Source organism: Vespula pensylvanica, chromosome 16, assembly GCF_014466175.1.
Source record: "Vespula pensylvanica isolate Volc-1 chromosome 16, ASM1446617v1, whole genome shotgun sequence".
Lineage (NCBI taxonomy): Eukaryota > Metazoa > Arthropoda > Insecta > Hymenoptera > Vespidae > Vespula > Vespula pensylvanica.
In genome coordinates, this window is record NC_057700.1 from 609,127 (window position 1) to 623,585 (window position 14,459).

Below are 14,459 nucleotides of genomic sequence, written 5' to 3' on the forward strand. Positions count from 1 at the left end.
ATTTGATAGAAATCCTTGTGAAGACATTGTTTATCTCTCGAAAACATTCAAAACACCAAACAAGATCGAATTGTATAATATCGAAATATCGAAATTCAGCTAGGATGACGACAAAAGCACGCCATCGTGTAAGAGAATCGGTAGCAAAAGTATAAAAAAGTCATCTTGCTGGAGTCATTCTCCAGGAGGAAGGTAGAAACGAGTTAGACAAGGTAGAGATATTTATCTAAGATGTTTGCTCCTCCAAAGATGCTCGGACGAGGCTGATGCTCGCGGTAAATCTAACAGTGGAAAGAGCTCGTCGAATCGCTGCGCTTAAGCGGAGTGATTGATTTTAGTCGAGCGAAACGAGTACGGTGGTCAAGCCATTCAGTTAGGGACATTACTTTTGATTCCACGCTGGGCACCTGGCCCAAAAGAGAGATCGAGGACCGGTTCGGGACGTTCGATTCTTTTCCCCTACTCTTTACGTCCTACAACAAGGCCCACTTTAATGGGCATATATATATGTACGTATGTACGTATATATACGTATACCTACAGATAGGTAAATAAAACAAGCCGACCATCCCCATTCTTCGTTTCGCTCGTTATCGATACAAAGGTAAAATGATTTCGTGAGGTGGATCGATATTGTTTGGACGGGAGTAATTCGTGAGCCATTAACGCCGTACGTGATCCGCTAGTGGCTTCATCCTAACCGCAATTGACTCTTCAATTTTATCTCAAATAAGAAAATCGATAATAGGATCTTAATTCGTACGATAATTTTATTTTGATCCTTTGAAAACATTCGATAAATTGGAAATTTGTTCGAAATGGCATCCACGGGGATTGAGTAAAAAATTGGGATATTTTAATTTCCGTTAAAAAAAAAAAAAAAAAAAAAAAGAAAAGAAAAGAAAAGAAAAGAAGAAGAACCGATAAAACGTTAGAAAAATAAGAACGAACGAACAGATGTTTTACGATTGGTCCGTATTATTGCCACGTAGTATCTTCGGTCTCACGCTTCAGGAAATTCAAATTCCTTTTATCGCGCCGGCGTACGCGCTTGTATTCGTACTCTTGTAATTCCTTTATCGCTCCGGCGAGGCGGGTGTTGTAACGCGTACGAGGGGCAAAAGTATCTTGGCGCCCTTTTAGTTCGCACACATATTCACATAATATATTCGTATATACACAATTACACATCTGTGACATATGGACACACAATACATAGATATAACTAGTATGCGTGCATACACAAATAAAACAACGGCAAGCTTTCGACGAGTTTGTCTTATCTTTCTCTCTCTCTCTCTCTCTCTCTCTCTTTATCTTTATTTTTTTTAATCGTATTATCTGAAGTCTCGGCGACTCTTCTTTAAATTTTACTACCGACACGAAATTTTCAACGTTCTCTTTCTGTTCTCTCTCTTTCTCTCTCTTGGAGCAAAGTTCGTCACGGGGCATTCTCGCAAATCTCCAAAGATATCGAGAAAAAATATACACATTCGTATATACATAGGGGTATGTACAATACATATACTTCTCGATAGCAAGAATGACCAAGGAAAACGTTCCCGCGTATATTCGTTCCTTCGCGTTAAGCGCAACTTGCAAGGATAAGCGAACGCAAAGGAATACATAAACGAGTGCCTTGCTTGTACGCCTTCGCAAAACGTGTCGAGTTGTTATATTTAGTGGTACATTTGTATCGTACAGGCATATATAAATATATATGTATATGTGTATATATTTTATACGTCATGCTGGATATTCTGAAATATAAATCGAAACTCTCGAGATTTGTCTTTGCGTTTGTGCTATCGACTCTTAATAACTGTGATAGATCGATCTCTTGAAGTCTCTCTCTCTTATTCGTATATCGCAAAAATATATTCCTACGGCTATCTTTGGAACCGTGTTAAAATCGTGATAATAAAAATTTGTCGAAACTTATGAAGGAAGGATTTCTATCGTTGATTTATGTTACTTCTCAACGGAAGCATTCACAGGAAGAGAGCAAGAAAGTTTCTTTTAGCAAAAACTCCCAAGAGATCATTTCGATGAACGTGTTGGTAAATCTATCTAGCGAAGTCCTTCTCACTAAATATATTTACTTTTCACTCGACATATCTGATCGTAGAGCGCTGTCCAACTCAAGTTCCCGGATGCCAGCTACCGTCGGACGGCCTGTATTCGCTCTGTAAGATCTTATTCCCGTCTTGTTGCATTCTACGTGACTCATTTAGGCCAACAAATCGAACGCGCCACGACCAGTCTCTCTCTCTCGCTCTTTTTCATCTTGTCACGCTTTTTCTGCTTGAATTTAAATCATACTCGATTATTTCGGTATCGCTCACTTGCAAAATATGCGTATTCCTTCCTTGATAATTACTCGCCTATCGAAACGAGATTGAATTTAATCGCGCTTAATTAAATATTTTATACTTATTCAAAAAATATAAATCGCTCTTATATATTCATATCTCTTGAGAGTGTTACTCAAGTACTCGTGGTTAAATTTGAATAATCGCTATAAAATTTCGTAATGAACAACGTTTTTAACAAATTTCCTATCTTTTTTCTCTAAATATAACAGCAATAAAATATTAAGAGTACTTAAGAAACACTCTGTTAACACGAATTAATTACTTTACGAATCCCATCGACCATAAGATATAATATAAACGTGTATGTACAGTCGCAGTTATTTACACGCTATTTATACAGAGAAAGAAAAGCTATAACGCTTTTGTAATAGTTGGAAAACACACTTCGATGTGTGACAATCGTGTCCAACAAGAGACGTTCGAAATAGTCCCCATAATCATACGAAAACGATTTCTACGTTCAACGAGTGTACCTTTCCCTTTCTTTCGAGCATTTATAACCTTTTGGAGTGTTAGGAAAGCGACCCTACCGATGACTAATAATGTTAAAATCGTTGGAACACCTGGTACCGATGTTGGTAAAACTTTTAGTCCCCGTTTTCTAAGTAGATGGAATTTCGAAGGACGTTGGTCTCCACATGGCTGCGTCATGATGCACATAGGGACGTTACATAGGCGCCAAACGAGTCGTTGTGTTTGCCAGGAAACTGTCTCTGTCGAGTGCTTCACGAAATATTCTTTGTCTCGTAGCCATCCATGTGTTATGCCCCAACGACCCACGCTGAAGACAAATTTTTCAAATAGGACGAAGCTTCTTGATTCGTCATCCTAAATAAAAGATAAGAAATCACTTTTATTTTTACGTTAGACAATGACGTAAATCGTAAAATTGGATTTATATACGTACTAATAAATTATAGTCAAAATATATCTGCTAAATATTTTACGGCACATGGTATTCGAAATGAAAAAAAAAAAAAAAAAGAAAGATTTAATTAACTACCTAGTTTTATTAAAGCACTAATTAAGAAGAATATCCATATTCATTGATTTATCACATTGTTATTCCACGCTGCCAATCACGTACGGATTGCTCTTCAAGAACCTGTAAAAAGACAGGAAACTAATTAGTATAATTGTAATTAAGAAAGGTTGTAAGTAATATATAAAGTAATAAATCAGATAGAAAAAACTTCGTAGAGTCTTGTCGAGTTTAAGTATCGATGAAAATCATTAAAGACCATCGAAGGCTTTTACCGATGTTATGTCGAATGGAAAGGAATACGATAAAGAGAAAAAGAGAAAACGAAAAGATGAGATAAAGAAGAGGGAAAGAAAATAACGTGCTTTAAGAAGATATGTATACGTATGTATACGAGAGAAAAAGAGAGAGCGCGCGCACGAGAGAGAGAGAGAGAGAAAGAGAGAGATGTAAGGTTCGACCGACCGAATATTTCTGAACTCGAAAACCCACTTAAGCGTTCGGAGGACCGAAGATTAGAGGGCAGAACTCCATGGGGCCTTTTCAGGGACCCAGACTATCTGTACTCGAGTGGCCCTCTGGCAGGGAGGTAGACCGATAAGAGGGCGGTCTGGCTTGTGAGCCTTTTAGAACCGTCGCGACAAACTGTCCGAAAAAAAGAAACTCGCTGAAAGTCAGTCGTCGATGGTGAAAAAGAGAAAAAAAAAAGAGAGAAAAAAAATAGAGGAAGTGGAAAGTGATAAAAAGAAAAAGGAGATAAAAAAGAAAAAAAAAAACTAGCAAGATTGTAATACCTATGCGGGTTTCTATCTGTATCTACGTGCTCGATACTTTCGAATGACCTTGTTTTCGACATTATTTCGACGAGTCCTACGTATTCCATCGATTTTTTTTTTATTCCGTTGGTTTTCTTATAAAATATTCATAGACAATACTAAAGTTGAAAACGCGTATAAATTTCAAGAGTATAAAGATGTCAATCGATAATAGTTTCGAGCTCATCGATAATTAACACGTTTACCTTAACATTTATTATATTCCAAGATTATCGGCAACTCAAGTTGTATATTCGCAAAATATTCCTCCGACGTGTTTCCTTTAGCAAAGCATTTTTCTTATCCTTCCTACTCGTACGACGTAGAGAAGATAAAGCTCTGCGATAAAAGTACCAGCATAAATCAACGTTCTAATAAGAAATTAATATAGAATGTATATTCAATAACGTGACTTGGTCGCGAGAAAAATCGGTATATTTCGAAACACGTTCTGAGAAGTATGACACATTCATGTACCAATACAATCGTACTGATTTACGTAGGATATAGAATCTTGACGAGGTAAACAACGAAAGCGAAGATAGAAACAAAGGAAAAGCAAGAAAAAAAGAAAGAAAGAAAGAAAGAAAGATAGATAGAGAAGGAGAAAATCAAATAAAAGAGTTGCGATAGCCTCTCACAAAGAATAGAATATTAATAACAATAATAATCACGGCGATAATGATAAAAAGAAAAGAAAAAAAAAAGGAATGAACCTCGTAATGACGTAGCAGGCAGCCAGGACGGATATCAATGCAGCTATCGCAAGTACAAAAGCAGCGACGTGGAGCGGCCTTACCCGATGTTGCAAAAATTGATCCAAATTAAGATCTTCGTCGATCGTTGATATCGAGTTCGAAGTGATCGAAATAATTTGATCTCGATTGCTGCTTGAAGAATTCGTGAACGGCCTATTCGAGTCTAGCGATATCAGATTGTTATTTTGGTTAAATCTATTGATCGATTGGAAATCGTTGTTTTGATTTATTCTTGCGTTAGACGTTGAATTATTATCTTGGTTCATCCTTTCGATCGAAAATTTGTCTTCCTTTTCCACTTGTTCTACTTTTTCTTCGATCTTCTTTCTCTTCTTCCCCTCTTCTTTTCCTCTTTCAGGAATCCATGTGGACAAGTCGCCGAGATGATCAGCGTTACAATAATCTTGACTGTCGCAACACTTTAATCTTGGCCAGGGCATTCGTATCCAAGGTCTCGTCGACGAGACACGACGATTTTCAACGATTTCGTCTTCCTCGTCGTCGTGAAAAGACGACGACGACGACGACGACGACGACGACGACGATGACAACGTCGATAGCTTTGACCTCGTGACCCAAGACTTTGTCTCGCACAACAATGGCGTCGGGCTCCTGGAAAACGGCAATCCATCGTCTATATGTACATAAATACATATGAATATATACATATATCACGCTAAAGATAAATAAACTATAATATTCTGTGACCTGGTCGTGTGTTTTTCTGTTTCTCTCTCTCTCTCTTATTTTAATGAAAGCAAATGAATTTAAGTAGTTGATACGTACGGATAAAATACAAAGCGTGTTTGTTTTTTTTTTGTTTTTTATATATCAAGGATCATTTATTAAGGAATTTTCTACGCGCAGCGTCGACTTTCCGTCATCGCTAAAAATGTTCAAGAGATAAGACAAGGTGAAGGAGAAACGAACATTCGAATTTTTTGACTCGATTATCTCGTCATAGGCCACAACACGTTCGTGAATTTATATGGTACCTCTTCGATCAGCGTAACCAAACCGGATGGACATAACGAATCGTTTTTCAATCGTGTCTGCATACTAGTTTTAGTGGCTGGGATTTATTATCCAATAACGGAGAAAGGTCGAAGGTCGAATCCTAATAGAGTCGATAGAAATCTATGCTTTATATACATACTCTTGTATCGATCTTTCTTTCGAAAGGAATTCAATCTCTACTTTTATTTAAAACTCTGTCGATCTTTAAAATATCGATAGCGAACCATTTGACGTCGTAAATAAAAAATGTACGCACTGCGTGCATCCTCGCGTTGTCGTATTTTCACCAAACTCCTGATCAGTGAAGAGAATCAGTTCGGTGTAACAGAAGTATTTTGTCTCGCAGGTGTCTTCCCCAGCTTCTTTACAATCTTTGCTCGTGCACACGCACTTCCTACCTAATGGCGTGATAAGTGGTAACGTTACATTTACGATAGACATAATAAGAATCGTATGAATTACAAGTGTATCGTGTTTCCACGAGACGTATATCATTGCAAAGTATGGCAATATTTGTATTATAAGTATAATCTTCATCTCGTATACTCATGGAACACACGTACGAAGAATACGCACACGTACACGTACACGTATACGCACACATATACATTGTTTACATTCTCTTCTAAATAAGAATATACTTACCCTCGACTCTCGTAAGATTGATAATACAGACGACAACGATAATAACTATAAATCTTCCATGGATCGATACTCGAGACATTTCGAAGGGGTGGTCGAAACGAATCCACCTTAGAAATTTTATAGAACTTTCATCGATCGTTAAAAATCGATTGCTCGCAATTATCGTCCGTTAGAGAATCGAGTCAAGGTACGTCGGTGTTCTCTTCGGCGACTCATGACGGGGCTAGGACGATCGATATTACGTCGATATACGAAACGACTCGTCTGTTTTCTAAACAGAGTATATCGAACTACTCACCGGCGAGATGCACGCGAAAACGTGTTATCGCTACGAAGGACCATTTGGAAGTGTTCGAAAGAAGCTACAAGACTGGACCGTTCTTCGCACCGTCTTCTCTAATTTTAGTACCTCCCACTAGAAGAGGAGGAAACCGTGAAGAAAGATGAGGAAGACGTCAACGAAGAAGAAGAACAAGAAGAAGAAGAAAAAGAAAAAGAAAAAGATAAAAAAAGAAGATATTTCCTTCTCTTTCTTAGAGAAAGGCGACGACACCTCGATGACTCGGGTCGTGTGCCATCACCTTTCTACTGCTTTTTTTCTCTCTCTCTCTCTCTCTCTCTCTCTCTCTCTCTCTTTCGAATACAGCAAGTGGCATATCGATATTCTTATAAAAAATTGTTCTAAGCAACAGTTATTTTTTCCTGGAAAAAAGATGTTTTTCCTATTCACAATATCATAATAAGATGTTATTATTGACGTCGATAAAGTATATATTTCGAATGAAATAAGTAACAAATTAGTCAATTTATTTGATTTTCCTTATCCGTAATTAAAACGTAGTTTCATTATTAATTTATTCATACAGGTACTTGCGTTAAATACGAAATCTTTCTTCTTCCAAAATTTTTGTATCGATACGATGACAATTTTGAAAATAATCGCATCACTCTCGGCGAATTTCTTTTTTAAATCTATTTTAATTTAAGCTTTAGAAATATATATATATATATATATATATATATATATATAATAGAAAAGATACGATCATTCTCCATTTTGAAGAAGACTTTCTACGCGTCTTCTTTTCATTTTCCTCTTTATCGATTTCTTTCTGCCTCTCTCTATCTCTCCCTCCCTCTCTTTCTCTTTCATTCGTTCGCTCTATCTCGAGCGACTTAATTTATTGAATTTATTATACTCGCGCGCTCTTTCGTCGGGCGCCTCCTTTTTTCGTCGTCGGAAAGACGACGACGAGAAGCTCCTAAAGTCGACCGATTTATTGGAAGAACATCTTTGCACGGACGACAGGCGCCTCTTGGTACAGCCGTTGGATATAGTAATACGCTTTTCTCGACTGTTTGCGACGCAAACGTATCTCTTTGAACGTATAATTCCTTGAGATGATTCCAAAAATTTGAAGAACGGACAACTCGAGGCATTACGTCCGGGTGAATGCTGATATCCTTTCTGTCTCGAGCTTTTTTTACCACGAAAATAATCGCCCAATATCGATTCCTACAAAATATTTATCTATACGTTTCTATCTTTTAAAAAATATATTATTTAAAACTCAAAGAAAGTATAGCACTTTATGTAGTATTACGTAGAAAGTGTTTAGAGTCGAGAGATGCGAAAAAGAAACAAAACAAAAAAAAAATGAACGAAATAAAAGTAATTTACAGGTTTTCTTAGAGCGAACAAAAGATTTTTAGATATTTTCTTTCTCTTCCCATAATTATCTCATTTACTTCGTTCCCATAATTATCATAATGATATCTTATTGCTTGTTGTTTTGCAGTCATAAAAGTACGAACGTGTTAAGGTGATACTTAAGAAATTCTTTGTTCGCACATCGTTTACGTATCAGTTGTATTCTCAAAAACACGATGCGAATATAATTCAAGTATATGCTATTATGTTATTTATATTGATACTCACAAACAGTAAGAAAAAAAAACCAAGATCTTCGTAAGTAGAAAAGAAGAAAAAAAGAAATGTAAAAAAATGTGCGATCTCGATGGATCATTCCCTAATTGACATTCGTTCGATGATCGACTCGAGTTGTGCCAAGTCATTGGCTTTCGTGGTGCACGTAGTTGCTTGATTCTTCGCTTGGTTTACCGTGCATGCAACATTAAACAGAGAATGTATGGGGCCGTTTGTTGTATATTTCTTTATCGGCATCAAGAGACAGTAAAAGCCGGCTTGGGTTATCGGAATGACACTTCGTTACAGTCGAACGAGGTCGCTCGCGATCTACTCTTTCTCTTCCTCTCTCTCTCTTTCCAAACAGCATCGTAAGAATTTTTTTGAGGGATCATCGTGACAATTTCTATAACATCAATCCTTTTTAACGTCGAAAGAAAGAGATACGAGGATCTAATAAATGTTTTCTTAAAAGAGAACACAATAGATTCTTTTATAGTTCTTTTTCCATATTATATCGTTTCGACGTTGATATCCAACTTGTTACTTGTCCGATAATTATACATCTTGTCAATTTCTAACGATAAAGATATGAAATCAAAATTTATTCGAATAACGTTGACCTTTGCTTCGTTATATAGATATTACGTATAGGTATAGTAGTGCCTCTCTTGCGTCGTTTTCTCTCTCGAAGATTACTGCGATTTACCTTTATCATGAGTAAGGATCTTGAGAAACGAAGGGTCTTTGCAATAGGGATAAAAGACTCGAGAAGAGAAGAGGTAGAGTGAACGTATGTGGTTCGCCGCTCGATTGTCCTTTTTAATTAGCTCCCGTGCTCTTTCTCTTCTCGAGATGAAAAGAGTACCGAGTGAAAGACTGAAAAAAAGAAAGAAAAAGAGAGAAAAAGAGAGAGAGAGAGAGAGAGAGAGAGAATTACATCAACCGCGAACTGAGCGTTTCTTCTTAATTGTTAATGGGAGTAACGCCCATCCTCGATCCTCCGTCGTAAGAAAACGAGTTTCGAAGTAGTAACAACCGAGAGCGAAGGTAAGGCAGTCTCCTTCGACGATGGAATTTCCTCCTCGCCGTTTAGTAAATCCGGTGTCTGTTCTTCGATATCACGATATCGTAGTCTCTTCGAATTTTCTTTTCTTTTTTATCTTTCACTCCTTACTTTCCCTTTCTCTCTCTCTCTCTCTCTCTCTCTCTCTCTCTATCTTTTTCTCTGTTTGATCCAAAGGAAGAGATAGAGAGAACGGATACGTCGAATAAATTTGACGTTTGTCACCACAAGTGATTACATATGTCATTCTGATTAATAAAAATGAATAAATATTTAACATCGTCGAAAAAGAAAAAATCCTCTATTTTCTCACTTCGTCGTTTTTGAAATTAGCTTTGTAAATTTGTGAATCAAATTTCTCTCTCTCTCTCTTTCTCAACGAAAATAAAAATATTTGAAATCTTGATTACATGAGATTGAAAATGATTGAGCTAAGCTTTTTTTAGTATCTCTCGAGAAATCTAATATTCAAGTATCAATTTGATATTCAAATCCGATAGCAGTCTGTAAACGATGTCTTTCATTATTCCCTTCTGGGTTCATTTTATTTTGCTTTTCTTTGGATTTTTATGATCACCAAATCAAAGAATCGACCTCGTATCGATAACGTTTATCTCTATCTTTTTCTCTCTCTGAATACTCTTTATATAACTTGAAAGCCGTTTGAGTTGGGATCATTTCAACAAGATTAAAAGGCTGAATTGAGTTCGTCCAGTCTCCCTGCAGATCTTTCCTCATAATCATTGAACATTAACCATCGACTACCATTATGTCGAGATCATACAAAATAATGCACTTGCGATAAGTACACCCGGTCAAAGCAATAAAATGCATGCCTTCGTTCTCATCGATAAACGTTCATCGAGGTGTCATAGTAACCGTGCATTCATAATACAAAATATTCGCAATCGTAACACTTTCTTTCCGAACTTTTCCGAAGAAAAAAGAAAGCTCTAATTTTATGCAACGATCGGAGCTGCAACATATATAAAATAATTATAGTATCTGTTAAATAACAATAAATTAATGAATATAAATATATATATATATGTATGTATGTATGTAGTAATAATTAAAATAAAAGTAGTATATACATACATGCACTTGAAGCAACTAATCGAAATCTGACGACGAACTAGCAAAAAACGAAAAGACGTGACCTTGATTCAAGGATATATGGTCATCTTTGTTCGCATTTAACTCGAATGCATTTGAATTGATTTGATGAATAATGAATAATGTTTAACAGATGTTGATAATATTTTTAATGCGTCTTGCAATGAAATGGACTTACTCAAATGAGCGATATTATTCTGTGTAGAAATCATGACCATTTTTTTATGACCCGGTAGCAGTCCAGATGTAGGAATTATACTTATAGACACCTCGTTCTGTGTTGGTCTAGAACGATTTGCTCGATGGTTTCGTCCGTTATCATTAATACGTGCATTATGTCGGAACGGCACACCTTGAACGTTATGCCTATAATTACTGACTACGTAGCTGCACACCTAGTTTTAAAATGAATCAGACGTAGGATATTTTTCAAGTGGCAACACGATCGACTACTACACTACTGGATATTATAATGTTTATGTAGAATCTTCGTAAATAACTTAAAATTGCAAAGCAAAGACACGTTTACGTGAAACTGCTGCCCAATTTTCTCGATAATACTTTCTTTTTTTAAATATTTAATCGCTCTCTAATATCTGACTGTTTTAAATGGGCGATAAAAAAAGAAAAAAAGGTAATGCTTCATAGAAAGTCGATTAACAAGTTCATATAAGACACCTATTTTTTGTACCGCTTTACGAACAGTGAAAACGTTATCTTTCGTGGGATATCGTTTGTTCTGATTTATTTATGATCAGAAAGAATACTTGTGATAATTAATATTAAAAGCGACTTTTTCATTAAATTGGGCACTCACCGAAATTAGGATAAAAACAGCCAATAATGTAACGCCCAACCAAAAGTACCAGGTCTCCCAGATTTGTCGTGGTGGACGTTTCTGTACCACAAGACAACACTGCCAATTGCAACAACAATAAGGACAATATTTGTCCGGAGGACAAACGAATGGTTTTAATACAGCATTATCGTATTCACTCTCGTTTTTTAAGTCAAAATTGCATTGGTAATAAAAACGAGCCATTATACAATTAAAACGATCTTGCCTGTTATCTTATTGTCTTCCATATTTCTAATGAAATTGATAATACAAGTGACACTCATCTCTAAATCTGTCGAATCAATCTTTCTGTTCAAACGATTAATTGCAAAATTTCTTTTTTACTCTTGTTTGCATTCAATCACAATTTCATCGATCACGAGGACAACGAAATCGGTGAAACGAAACTTTAAACGCTTCTGTCGACCTTTCGACGAACGATATTTTTAAGTTTCACGGCGCAACTCGTGTAGTAACCAACGTACAGTGAGCCGATGATCCGCTGAATGTTTTCATCGACTTGCTTGGACAGACTCGAAACGATCGATAGAACGAGTACGGTATATCCTTATTCTAGTATAGTAAAACCGGTCGATATTACAGCAGAGTCAACGTTAAAAGACCCTTATCTATCTGTACTTTATCAGAATTATTGGCCACACACGAGCTCTTGCATTATGAACGTAATTCTTCCATATTTTTCAAGATTTATTCTATTATTCCCATGTAAAATAATTCTCTTCGAGTCGGTTCTCAAATATAAAAATGTTTTAAGGACCGATTGTAGTATGTACGTAGTACATTTTTTCCATGAGATACGTGCTGCAGGTTGAATTAGAAATATATAAGATTAATACTGGGTGGCATCGTGAGGTGGCGGCGGCGGTGGTGGCCCTCGCGGAGGGAACGGTGGCCTAAATTGCGGCGGTGGCGGTGGTGGAGGGCCACCTTGAGACACGGGAGGTGGCGGTGGATGTCTCCAGCCTGGTGGAGGTCGAGGCGGTGAAGGTTGGAATTGTCCAAATTGTGGCGGTGGTCCGCCGCTTGATGCCGGAGGTGGAGGAGGTGGGAATTGGCCTTGCGGTGGTGCTCCACCGGCCCAGTGAGGTGGCGGTGGTGCCATCATTCTCGTTTGTGCTTGCTGAGCTTGAGAAGTCGGTACGGGCATAGGTGGCAAAGGTGGTGGCATTCCAGGTGGTAAAGGTGGATGAGTAGCCATTGACATCGGAGGTAACGGCGGAGGTGGTATGCTCGCAGGTGGAAATCCACTGGAAGGTGGTGGTGGTACAGGTGGTGGTGGAGGATGTCCCATAGGTGGACCCGGTGTAGCCGGTGGTGGTGGTGGAGGTACCACCATTCCGTGATGCATTACGTGATGTTGAGGATGATGAGCCGCTTGATGAGCCACCGCGGTCGAATTTGGCATCGGTGGTGGTGCCAAAGGTGGAGCGTCGGCGAATAATTGATGCGGTCTGTCCGCTTGACTCAAAGGATTTTGCGCTGCCAAAAGTCTCTCTGCTGCACTTCCATGCCTCTCGCCTTTCGCGTCACGCTTAAATGCATATGACACGGATATTGGTCTGTTGCAAAGATACTGCCCGTTCATTGCTTCTATACTAGCATCGGATGCATCAAAAGAAGCAAAATTAATGAATGCAAATCCCTTTGAATTTCCAGTCTCTGGATCTCTCATTATCTGTAATGAAATAGAATAGATGAGAATAGATTTTTTTTTTTTTTAATTTACATAGTTAATCTTCATTCGTTAAACGTCTTATTATACATACTTTTGGAGTCTGAAGGATAACACCAAATGCACTGAACGTATCGTATAATAACTTCTCATCTACCTCAGGATCTAGATTACCGATAAAGATATTCGCTCCAACGTCCAGATTCTTCTGATGAGCACTTGCTTTATTGACTCTGATTGGTTTACCATACAATTTTATCATATTCATAATTTTAATAGCATAATCCGCATCTTCTTCTCCCATAAATTCGACGAATCCATAACCTTGATGCATTTGTGTTACTCTATCCTTTGGCATATGTACATTTACTAAAACAAACCATTCTTTGTAATTATGTTAAATAATAGCAATAAATCAATTAACTATTATATTTAGGCTTACCCACTGGACCAGATTGGACAAATAATTCCCACATCAAAGATTCTGTAACTTTGTCGTCTAGTCCTCCCACATAGATTGTGGCGTCTATAAATATATAGGATATGACAACATATTGAAAAAAAAGGATTTAAAAAATATTTATTAAAAAAAAATAATGTTAAAAAAAGCATTAAAAAATCGTATAGCCAATAGACCACAAATTACATGATTTTATATAATTTTTTCGTTCAAAGTTTTTCATTCGAAATGATAATATTAAATTGTGATTGTAATAATAAATTACCTTGATTACGCTCTGCTATCGGACCTGCTGCCATAATGCAACTTGTATGCTTAAATTAATGAAGGTACTTGTTTATCAATGATAATCACTTGTGATTAAAATATAACAAACGATGAATACAATATGGCGGATATCTTTACATTTATATTCACCTAAAAATATATATTATTTTTATATCATATTTCACTATTTAGATGTCACGATTATATAAAATGTTTTCTCGTTAAGCTAAACATACATCACTCAAAAAGTAAGGTTAAGTGAAACGCAACCGTACGATATAAGCAATATGAAGCCGGCAAAAAATGTAACAACAAGGCTGGTTTTTAAATGGCGGGCTTCAATTATCACATGTGTATAAAGATTCGTCCTGATTGGTTGAATTAATACCGACGACAAAACTATTTCATATACTTAAAATTATAACAAACGTAGGATACTTAGAAAAATATTTTTTATACGATATTGCCAATTCGTTCGTGGTTTTTTATAAATTATAAAT

The 14,459-nt window shown here is 36.9% G+C and overlaps 3 protein-coding genes and 1 long non-coding RNA gene across 15 annotated transcripts in view; 1 reads left to right on the top strand and 3 right to left on the bottom strand.

The window, feature by feature from the left end:
* LOC122634815 overlaps positions 1–5,637 on the top strand; it is a 16,200-nt gene extending 10,563 nt beyond the window's left edge. The window contains exon 2 of the long non-coding RNA XR_006328478.1: positions 5,289–5,637. This is a non-coding gene — a long non-coding RNA (uncharacterized LOC122634815). The remainder of the gene's footprint in view (positions 1–5,288) is intronic.
* On the bottom strand, positions 753–7,195 carry LOC122634805 (putative pre-mRNA-splicing factor ATP-dependent RNA helicase DHX16). Of its 10 annotated transcripts, XR_006328473.1 has the most exons (6): positions 6,593–7,194; positions 6,204–6,345; positions 4,889–5,542; positions 4,379–4,511; positions 3,434–3,480; positions 753–3,203 (listed from the first exon to the last, which is right to left on the bottom strand). XR_006328473.1 is itself a non-coding variant. In XM_043824125.1 (5 exons), exons 1-5 carry the CDS (start codon positions 6,669–6,671, stop codon positions 3,137–3,139), a joined length of 906 nt encoding a protein of 301 aa, XP_043680060.1. In that variant the 5' UTR covers positions 6,672–7,195; the 3' UTR covers positions 753–3,136. The 10 variants fall into 10 exon arrangements, 5 of the variants coding, with proteins under 5 accessions (XP_043680060.1, XP_043680059.1, XP_043680057.1 ...); XR_006328475.1 differs by lacking the exon at positions 4,379–4,511 and having other exon boundaries at positions 753–3,202; positions 3,379–3,480; positions 4,972–5,542; XR_006328474.1 differs by lacking the exon at positions 4,379–4,511 and having other exon boundaries at positions 753–3,202; positions 3,379–3,480; positions 6,593–7,189.
* A 2,550-nt stretch (positions 7,196–9,745) lies between these two features.
* On the bottom strand, positions 9,746–11,748 carry LOC122634813. Of its 2 annotated transcripts, XM_043824142.1 has the most exons (3): positions 11,519–11,748; positions 10,880–11,096; positions 9,746–10,561 (listed from the first exon to the last, which is right to left on the bottom strand). In XM_043824142.1, exons 1-3 carry the CDS (start codon positions 11,741–11,743, stop codon positions 10,545–10,547), a joined length of 459 nt encoding a protein of 152 aa, XP_043680077.1. In that variant the 5' UTR covers positions 11,744–11,748; the 3' UTR covers positions 9,746–10,544. The 2 variants fall into 2 exon arrangements, with proteins under 2 accessions (XP_043680077.1, XP_043680076.1); XM_043824141.1 differs by lacking the exon at positions 9,746–10,561 and having other exon boundaries at positions 10,575–11,096.
* On the bottom strand, positions 11,746–14,418 carry LOC122634806 (splicing factor 3B subunit 4). Of its 2 annotated transcripts, XM_043824128.1 has the most exons (5): positions 14,196–14,418; positions 13,958–14,109; positions 13,675–13,758; positions 13,327–13,601; positions 11,746–13,235 (listed from the first exon to the last, which is right to left on the bottom strand). In XM_043824128.1, exons 2-5 carry the CDS (start codon positions 13,989–13,991, stop codon positions 12,390–12,392), a joined length of 1,239 nt encoding a protein of 412 aa, XP_043680063.1. In that variant the 5' UTR covers positions 13,992–14,109; positions 14,196–14,418; the 3' UTR covers positions 11,746–12,389. The 2 variants fall into 2 exon arrangements, with proteins under 2 accessions (XP_043680063.1, XP_043680062.1); XM_043824127.1 differs by having other exon boundaries at positions 13,958–14,418.
* Between the last annotated feature and the right edge of the window lie 41 nt (positions 14,419–14,459).

Excerpts from the sequence above, each read along its gene's own strand:
- LOC122634805 (XM_043824122.1), bottom strand. The coding sequence starts at position 6,671 with ATGTCTCGAGTATCGATCCATGGAAGATTTATAGTTATTATCGTTGTC. Across the intron at positions 6,346-6,592 it reads CAATCTTACGAGAGTCGAGG|GTAGGAAGTGCGTGTGCACG; the intron begins GTAAGTATATTC and ends TCACGCCATTAG. Across the intron at positions 3,204-4,971 it reads ATCAATTTTTGCAACATCGG|GATGACGAATCAAGAAGCTT; the intron begins GTAAGGCCGCTC and ends TCTTTTATTTAG.
- LOC122634806 (XM_043824128.1), bottom strand. The coding sequence starts at position 13,991 with ATGGCAGCAGGTCCGATAGCAGAGCGTAATCAAG. Across the intron at positions 13,759-13,957 it reads GATAGCAGAGCGTAATCAAG|ACGCCACAATCTATGTGGGA; the intron begins GTAATTTATTAT and ends ATATATTTATAG. Across the intron at positions 13,602-13,674 it reads TGTCCAATCTGGTCCAGTGG|TAAATGTACATATGCCAAAG; the intron begins GTAAGCCTAAAT and ends GGTTTGTTTTAG.
- LOC122634813 (XM_043824141.1), bottom strand. The coding sequence starts at position 11,743 with ATGGCTCGTTTTTATTACCAATGCAATTTTGACTTAAAAAACGAGAGT. Across the intron at positions 11,097-11,518 it reads CTGTTTTTATCCTAATTTCG|GTGTGCAGCTACGTAGTCAG; the intron begins GTGAGTGCCCAA and ends TTTTAAAACTAG.